Here is a 10,084-nt window from a genome sequence, read left to right on the forward strand (position 1 = left end):
CTCATTTTCAGCAGCCTCGCTGTGCTCCGACTGTTTTATCAGCATATCGCAAGTACATCAGACCTATAGTTTAACATGGTGAAATTAAGGCATTAGAAACAGGTCTAAATTGGGATCTTTGGTTTCTATCCACCTTTTTCCTGAACACGAAAGTCTCGTCCGACTAGAACGATACTTTTCATTTTCATCTCAGGTGTTTCTAGTCACATTAGTCAAGTCACCTTTATTTATATAGCGCTTTTAACAATACAGATTGTGTCAAAGCAACTGCACAGTATTTAAACATTAACATATTTTCAGAGGAAAACGTTAAAACCTATGAAAATGGTTTTAAGTTTTGTTTTATATTGTCACAATGACTGTCTTTTAAAGAGGTCCTATTCTGCTTTCTCACTTTTTGAATTTTAGTCAGTGTGTGGTGTGTATGGGCATAAAAACATCTACAAAGTTACAAATCTCAAAGTCAACTCCAAAGGGAGATATTTAGTTTAAAAAAATCCCTTTTCAAGAACTACAACGAATGGCTTCTTTGGACTACAGAGTTAGTTTTCTGGATGCTATGATGTCACAACGTAAATCCCGCCAATGGAAATTCAAATCATTGGTGGGTGGAAACTGGAAAGGGATGAGGTTGGGATTTGCCTAACTTTATTAGGGCGGCTCGTGTAAATGCAAGCATTGAGTAAAATTGTCCGCGAACTGCTCTGGTATCCGTGATGGAGCTGTGCCATTGACATGTGCGGTATAGAGGCTCAAAACACAAGCAGAGCCGCGGTTGATGTAAACACAAGCATTGACTAGAGTCATGATCATCGGTTGCCATGTCTGAGCCACGCCGTATTTACTCACCCCCCATGCATCCTAGGTGTATATGACTTCCTTCTTTCAGACAAATGCAATCGGAGTTATGTTAAAGATAATCCTGGCACTCCCAAGCTTTAGAACTGCATAGACAAGTGTTTCTCTCCATTAGTTCAAAACAAGTCGATCCATAATAAAAAAATAAAAAGAGCCATGTGCCTCACATGGCTCTGGAAGGGTCAGTAAAAGCCTCCTTTAGTGTTTCGATGTGTATTTGTAAGAAAATATCCATATTTAGAATGTAAGAATCACTTAATTCTAGCTTGCGCAGTTGTACATGGATAGGGGATGTGGCAGGACTGAAACACCATCTAAGCTGTTCGCCAGTCGCAAAGCAGTGGGACTGCTAACCAATCACAACACATTTAATTTATTCGGAAGGTGGGCCTTCATCAAACCCGGAATTAATTGAGCCATTTGTGCCAGGCTGGGGAGAAAGCTATTGTAATAATGTAAATTATGTAAAAAATAATACGTTTTTCAGACCACCAAGCATGAGAGCATGTTCTAGTGCACCCCCAAATCAAAATAAAGACTATAAAAGATGTAAAAGAGCATAAAAGGACCTCTTTAAAAGGTACTCACCCCGAGTGGGTAGATGACGCGACGCAAGGTAAGCTGTATTGAAAACAGATGACCGTAGCCGAACGGGGTGAAGTTAGCGGGATTTCGTTCACAAAATGATAAGAGCACACATTATTTTATTATTTCACACACAGTATTTATCTTAAGCACTTTAAGCCATGTTCATTTTCTTTTGTCATCTTTTATGAACGTAAACAATGGCACTGAACCAAACACATATTTTGTTAATTATTGCTGCTGAATATGATCAATCATTGTCATTTTTTAGGCTTTAGTACATATTTGAAGTATTATAGACTGCCAAAAGTTATAACATTCTAGGAGAAGAATGCAAAAAACTGTTTAAGGAACAAAAGGTGTATGTGATTGGCCAAATTGAACAAGGATTTCCATGACAAGAATCTTGACAACATTTGTGTTTGTTCTTATCATTTACTGTCAGGTAGATGAAATATTAGGCTAATATCGTAATACTGTTCGTACGTATCTTTACCACCTATTAACTTTATATTGCTAAAATATTGCACCCTATCCTACTGACTAAGTCCTTCTCTATATGATTTAGCAGTTTCAACACGTTTGTTTTCCGTGGTTTAGACAGCATAAATTAGCAGAACAATGTATTCAGTAGTACATTAACCATGCAATCCATTCTGTTGTTTACATCAAAGTAAACTGTGTTTGTAACCCAGAAAGTAAACATGTTGTACCCAGAAATTCTTCATACAACGGACTACCAGTAAAATTGATAAAAATTTGGGACCAAAAATTGACATTATCAAGATGTATTTGTTCTAACATAGAGTTCTTGTCATATTTTATTATCATTTTCTAAACTATAGCGAATAAACTGTGATAATGTGAGAATTGTTGAAGGTGTCAGAATACATTTTGGTTTGACTGTAAGTGCAAACTCTGTATTGCTGCTCAAAACTAGCCCAACTGCATTTCAACGGGGGTCCCCCATTAAAAATTGTGTTTGGAAGGGTAAAATGTGCATTTTTGGCAGGGTTCCCCTGGTAAAATTCACATACCAAGGGATAAATATCACGGTTTTGGGGTCGCTTCAACCCACGGACATAAAAAAAAAATCTATTATGGCAGCGCTTATCGGTTACTCAGTGGATACTGTTAAAAATGAAAGCTCCAAAAGGTTTTTTTGCAGTGATGCCACAGAAGAATCATTTGGGGTTCCACAATTTCAGTGAACAGTTTATAAATGAACCATTATTTGTTAGTGCGAAGAATATTGTAATAATTCAAAGAACCCTTTTTCTCACTATAAAAGAAAATTTTGGTTCCATTTGAAAGTGCACACAAACCCTGAACATGTTCAAGCATTGATTTCTTTTTTTTTTTTTTTTTTTTTGTCCAAGTGGTGTTTATTTAAGAAAACTGTGTTTATTACAGGACTCAACTGTAATAGCTCATGTTTAGCCCTAAAGTTTTTTTTACAACAAGTACAAGTCTATACAAGTTCCTCTTGGGACTACAACGTCCATGTCCTCGTGAGGAGCAAATAATTAAGAAAATCTTCAAAAAAATAAGAAATTCATATTCGATCTGAAATCATGATAAATAGATAAATACATAACAAAACGTTACAACCCGTCTCGACAGCCTCACAAATAAATAAATAGAATCATAAATAACATTCAAAAAAATATCTTTGGCCAAACAAGGCCCATGTAGACATTTCCCCCTCAAAACTCTTTCCACCGAAGCTTGAAATCCAGGTCACGGTCAGCTTCGGTTAGCGACGCCATTCATCCTTAAGAAGGGTGACGAAACAAAGCTAAACCATAAAAAAGAAGAAGAACAAACCAACTCTATTGAGGCACTTTTTAAGGATGTCAGAAAAATTTTGCATCTTCTATGTGGTTCTTTTTTTTTTCGAGAAAAGCAAAGCTGAATAAATATAACAAAAAAACTCCAACGTTCATTTACAGATAATCCAAAGGCTGCATTTTATTCTGGCTTCCTTTATCCTCTCTTGCTTTGAGCGTGAAATCAAGGCAAACTAAAAGAAAAAAGGTGATAACGAACTGCAAAATAATATAACGAAATCTGGTAAAAGAAATGTTAAATACACATCTATGTTTATAAAAAAACTAAAAGAAAAAAAAAACATCAGTGTTTGTTTTCAGTGGTGGTGCTGGATGTTACGTCTGATTGGCTCTCTGATCGTTCTCCGAATATCCCTGCGAGGGTTTTGAAGCGAGGCCCCCACTCGTTGAGGTAATCGTAGTCCTCCTCCGTTTCACCCTTTACAGACTCTATAGAGCTTAAGCTCTCTGCAACCGAGCCCTCGCCCTCGTAGGCGTACGTGGCCAGCGAGTCGTACGGCGGGGCGGAAGTGTCACCGTCGTGCTCTTGCAGTCGCTGACTGATGAAGTTGCTCATGTCAGCGCTGTTCTGCGATGCTACTGGCCGCCGTGGACACAATCCCAACTCTGGTTTAACGTCTCGGCGAAACAGATTTTCCTTGATGACTTTGGGGTTGCGGAGGGTGCCCATGTCGAAGGCGTGCGTGTCCTCCTCGCCCCCTCCTTCGTCGTCGTAATGGATGACATTGTCACGGATGTCCTCTTTGGACGTCATGAGAGTCTCTTTCTTCTTCTGCCGCCGAACTCCAACGTAGAGAACCACGATCACTGGAGGAAAGAACATGAGCAGAACAGAAACATACATTTTAGTTGTGTGTTTTTCTGAAAAAATCCACAGGTGATTAGTATGTTATAATTAGAAGGCGGGTCTTCTGTTCCTATAGCCTCCGTATTGATCGTTGTGATTTCTCCCATTCATTTTTCTATGAGTGACTCAAATCGTCCTCATTATGCTGTCTGTACAATCAGGGAGTGAGGCAGGCAGAAAGACGGCAGAGGCCAGTGGAAACACTCTTCTCGTTCAATCAAGGAGACAACACCCTCATTTGTCAGAATTTTCCATGATTGGCAAACAGCTCCTGACTGCAGTCATCATTTAGAGACAGAATGAAAGCTGCAGCAGTAATGTGTACCCTCCATCTGATGGACTCTCTCACCCATCATGTGTGACTATTTCACTCCTCTCGTGTTATTCATTTTTTATTGACTGGCCACAGAAGATTCTCAGCTGAAGATAGATAAATAGAAAGAAAGGGAAGAAAGAAAGAAAGAAAGAAACAAAGAGGATGAAAAAAGAAAGAATAAAAACGATAGCTAGAATGATAGATAGTATCGTAAGATAGAATGATAGAATGACAGAACAACAGAACAATAGATAGATAGATGATAAATAGATAGAATCTACAAAATGATATACTTTAAGTGCTACCAAATTCAGTCAAAAATTATAGTATAGATAGATAGATAGATAGATAGATAGATAGATAGATAGATAGATAGATAGATAGATAGATAGATAGATAGATAGATAGATAGATAGACAGATAGATAGATATAGACACAGAATGATAGATACAGTAGAAATGATAGATAGAATGACAGAACAACAGATAGATAGATAGATAGATAGATAGATAGATAGATAGATAGATAGATAGATAGATAGATAGATAGATAGATAGATAGATAGATAGATATAGACACAGAATGATAGATACAGTAGAATGATAGATAGAATGACAGAACAACAGATAGATAGATAGATAGACAGACAGACAGACAGACAGACAGACAGACAGACAGACAGACAGACAGACAGACAGACAGACAGACAGACAGACAGACAGATAGATAGATAGATAGATAGATAGATAGATAGATAGAAGAATGAAAGAGGATAAAAAAGGAAAATAAAAATGATAAAATGGTTAGAACAGAATCATAGAACGATAGATATAATGATAGAACAACAGATAGAACGATGATAGATAAATAGATGATAGAGACAGAATGATAGAATGATAGATATTAGAATTATAGATAGAATGATGGAACAATAGCTAGAATGATAGATAGTATCGTAAGCTAGATAGATAGATAGATAGATAGATAGATAGATAGATAGATAGATAGATAGATAGATAGATACAAAATGATAGATATAGTAGAATGATAGATGATAGATAGAATGACAGAACAACAGAAGGATAGATAGATGATAGATAGATAGATGACAGACAGACAGACAGACAGACAGACAGACAGACAGACAGACAGATAGATAGATAGATAGATAGAACGATAGATAGATAGAACGATAGATAGATAGATAGATAGATAGATAGATAGATAGATAGATAGATAGATAGATAGATAGATAGATAGATAGATAGATAGATAGAATGACAGAAGGACGGACGGACAGACAGACAGACAGACAGACAGACAGACAGACAGACAGACAGACAGATAGATAGATAGATAGATAGATAGATAGATAGATAGATAGATAGATAGATAGATAGATAGATAGATAGATAGAATGACAGAAGGACGGACGGACAGACAGACAGACAGATAGATAGATAGATAGATAGATAGATAGATAGATAGATAGATAGATAGATAGATAGATAGATAGATAGATAGATAGATAGATAGATAGATGATAGATAGATAGATAGATAGATAGATAGATAGATAGATAGATAGATAGATAGATAGATAGATAGATAGATAGATAGATAGATAGATAGATAGATAGATAGATAGATAGATAGATAGAAAGTATTGTATTGTTATGTCAACACCAGAGTTGTTGCCTATGTACTTTGTTCCTATATTTGGCCACTGCAAGCTCCATTTCAGTTAGTATGTGGCCTTAGAATGCAGTAGCTAACTAGGTTCTGGAAACGAGCCATGATCAACACAGTACTGCACTGTGCCTCACACTGTGCTGCACTGGAGATGTACAATGTTTATTATAGATACAGGAAGTTTCTAAGTCCATAGGCTAACACCTGTATATGTTCATTAGCCTGCAGTAAATTAGAGGAAACTGCTATAAAACAAACAACAAAGTTATTAATATATGCTCCAACAGTCTAGATGTGTGTCCGTGAGATGACAGCGCCCCCAAGTGACAAATATTTTCACTGCAGCTCTCAACCATTCAAACATGTCAGGCATGTAGGTTATTTTGTGAGTCCATGTTTGTGATTTGACTGGCATATGCGGAAGATGGGTTCGAGATTGATAAGCCCTCATCCTCGGGACGCTGATCTCTCTCACTCTGTCTGCCATGACTGCATCCATGGAGCGGGAAATGGGTCAGTCTGACAAATGGAGCACCGATAATGGCTAATCTCCAGCGCGACAATGTGTTCTCTTTCTGTGCTGTCTGTGATCCCGGCTGGCACCTTTAGCAAGGATGCAGTGAAGCTGTGAGAGGTGCTTGCCGGTATCTCACAGGAACTGCAGCAGTCTCTTGAATACAAGCTGTCACGTTATGGAAGAAGACGGATTGACTGTTTTTCACGGTGGTGTGAAGACTAGTTTAGTGAGGATGTCAAATAGACAACAAAATTACAGGTGTTTTCGGACTAAACCTTTTTTAAAAATAACTGAAATTGTGTGCTGATGAATCATGCACAGGAAAACCAATATGACTTGCATTACCAACATAAATAAGAAACAAGAGTCTATTTTAATTTTATATTGACTTTAACACGGCAGACGTCAAAAATAACTCATCATCTCTGCTAAAGGTAATAATTTTCTTCCAAAATATCTTCTACTGTTAATATAATGCATTCCTGTTTTCTTTCAACCGTAATGGCTACTGCAGGAAGGCCTAAATTGCATTTGAGGTCTCAGTCTGACCCTTTTCCTTTTGTGATTCAACTTAATTTGCTCTTCTTTGAAAAAAAGGAGCTGGTCTACTGTCCATTGTAAGCATAATGCTGAGGGATAAACAAAGGAAATGAGCTGAAATTTGATGGAGGAAGTGAACAGAATGCTAAACTGAAATAGCAGCGAAGGTATGGGAATGAAAATAGTAGAATCTAAACAAATCAAAACATTAGAGCTCATTAACATGTTGTGCATCATGAAATGGGTTAACCTGAGTGAAAAAGACAACAAAACATTATTAGAGAAATAATATAAGAAAAAATATTTATAGAAAAAACTGTTTCTACAATATAAGTCAGAATTGTGAGATGTAAACTAAAAATTCAGAGAAAAAAGTCAGAATTGCAAAATGTAAACACGGAATTCTGAGAGAATAAAGTCTGAACTACAAGATGAAAACTTAGAATTCCGAGAAAAAAAGTCTGAATTTTGAGGAAAAAGGCAGAATTGAGAGATGTAAACTCACAATTCCGAGAAAAAAAGTCTGAATTCCGAGAAAAAAAGTAAGAATTGCGAGATGTAAATTCAGAATTCTGATAAAAAAAATCTGAATTCCGAGAAAAGGTCAGAATAGTGATATGTAAACTCAGAATTCCAAGAAAAAAAGTCAGAATTCTGAGAAAAAATAAGAATTGCGTGAAAAAAAGTCAAAATTCCGGGAAAAAAAAAACATGTAAACTTACAATTCCGAGAAAAAAATCTGAATTCCAAGAAAAAGTCAGAATACTAAGGAAAAAGTTAGAATTTAGTCTGAATTTTGAGAAAAAAAATCTGAATTGCGAGATGTAAATTCAGAATTCCATAAAAAAGTCCAAATTCCGAAAAAAAAGTGAGAATTGCAAGATGTAAACTCACAATTCCGAGAAAAAAGTCTGAATTCCGAGAAAAAAGTGAGAATAGCGAGATGTAAATTCAGAATTCTGAGAAAAAGTCAGAATATTGAGATGTATACTCAGAATTCCAAGAAAAAAAGTTAGAATTTTTTCAGAAAAAAATCTGAATTGTGTGGAAAAAAAGTCCAAATTCCGGGGAAAAAAGTCAGAATTGCAAGATGTAAACTCACAATTCCGAGAAAAAAAATCTGAATTCCAAGAAAAAGTCAGAATAGTGACATGTAAACTCAGAATTCCAAGAAAAAAGTCAGAATTCTGAGGAAAAAGTCAGAAACACAAGGTGTAAACTCAGAATTTCGAGGAAAAAAAAATCAGAATGGCAAGATATAAACTCACGATTCCGAGAAAAAGGTCTGAATTCAGAGAAAAAAGTGAGAATTGCGAGATGTAAACTCAGAATTCTGAGAAAAAAGTCAGAATTCTGAGAAAAAAGTGTGACTTCCGAGGAAAATATTAAGCATCACAACTGTTTTTAATATTAATAATAATATTAAATATTTCTTGAGCAGCAAATCAGCAAATTAGAGTGATTTCTGAGAAGGATCTTGTGACACTGAAGTAGTAATGATGCTGAAAATTCAGATTTCCATCACAGGAATAAATTACATTTTAAAAGATATTGAAATAAAAATTGTTACTTTAAATTGTAATAATATTTTACAGTATTACTGTTTTTACTGCATTTTTAGTAAATAAATGCTGCACTAGTGAGCATAAGAGACTTCTTTAAAAAAATGTATATATAAAACCCATTTTATTTCAAACTTTTGACTGGTAGTATATGAAGAATATTCAATATGCTACATACATCTTTTTTTATTTATCTATATAAAAAATATAAATGACCTCTGGTATACTGCAAGGTCAAAGCTTTGACCTTTGTCTGTTTTCTGCTCCAGCTCATAGATGATCTGGATCATCAAATTTCCATGTATACCTTTATCTTAAGTGTCAATCTGATGGACATACACATTTGAGAGATAAAAGCTGCAGTGCGCTGCATGCTGAGATCTGTGTCTGAGGTTCATTGGAGGACAGCCGAGTGCTAACCTCATTTTGTTGAGCGCTCTTACTTAATGACCAGCCAGCCCACACAAATTACCATGGAAACGAGGCCGTAAAAGTCTCCACTTCATTCCTCACCCCTCCACCTCAACCTCCCGCACATCCCGTATGCAAATGAACTGGGTTTATAACTCCAGAGATTTCCCTGTCTAGACCTTAGGGGTTAAGTTAACATGGAGAGTAATTCAGCCTGCGATCTGATGTTAATGACACTCAGAGATTTAGGGCTTTTACTATGACGTTGATGGGCAAAGACAAGGCTCGTTTAAAGCAGTGCTTATTCGCTTTATCAAACTATCCTCCTCCTTACCTGTCTAGAATGGCCAATAAACAGGCACTTAATTAACAAGTGTGTTTTAATTAAACCACCCCAGAGAGTTTCAGAGCGGCCTATGTATCTTGCATCTAAAAAAGCATGACTCCATGCAGTCCAAGAAAAGCCTAAAGCCAGCTAAAACTAATTATTAATTAAATTTAAATTGATTATATATATGTGACCCTGCACCACAAAACCAGTCATAAGGTTAAATTTTACAAAACTGAGATGTATACATCATATGAAAGCTCAATAAATAAGCTTTCTATTGATGTATGGTTTGTTAGGATAGGACAATATTTGGCCGAGATACAACTATTTGAAAATCTGGAATCTGAGGGTGCAAAAAAATCAAAATATTGAGAAAATCACCTTTAAAGTCGTCCAAATTAAGTTCTTAACAATGCATATTACTAATCAAAAATTACATTTTGATATATTTATAGTAGGAATTTTCCAAAAAATCTTCATGGAACATGATCTTTACTTAATTTCCTAATGATTTTTGGCATAAAAGAAAAATCAATAATTTTTACCCATACATGTATTTTTGGCTATTGCTACAA

General features: G+C 35.8%; 1 protein-coding gene across 1 annotated transcript in view; it reads right to left on the reverse strand.

Moving 5' to 3' along the window:
- Nucleotides 1-2,824: 2,824 nt before the first annotated feature.
- Nucleotides 2,825-10,084, reverse strand: part of cdh12b (cadherin 12b) — a 200,587-nt gene continuing 193,327 nt past the window's right edge. The window contains exons 12-13 of the mRNA XM_073827921.1: nucleotides 6,624-6,751; nucleotides 2,825-4,100 (exon numbers count right to left, since the gene is read on the reverse strand). Coding sequence (XP_073684022.1) covers nucleotides 3,577-4,100; nucleotides 6,624-6,751 — 652 coding nt within the window. The 3' untranslated portion in view covers nucleotides 2,825-3,576. The remainder of the gene's footprint in view (nucleotides 4,101-6,623; nucleotides 6,752-10,084) is intronic.

The sequence above is a fragment of the Garra rufa genome, chromosome 22 (genome assembly GCF_049309525.1).
Source record: "Garra rufa chromosome 22, GarRuf1.0, whole genome shotgun sequence".
Classification (NCBI taxonomy): domain Eukaryota; kingdom Metazoa; phylum Chordata; class Actinopteri; order Cypriniformes; family Cyprinidae; genus Garra; species Garra rufa.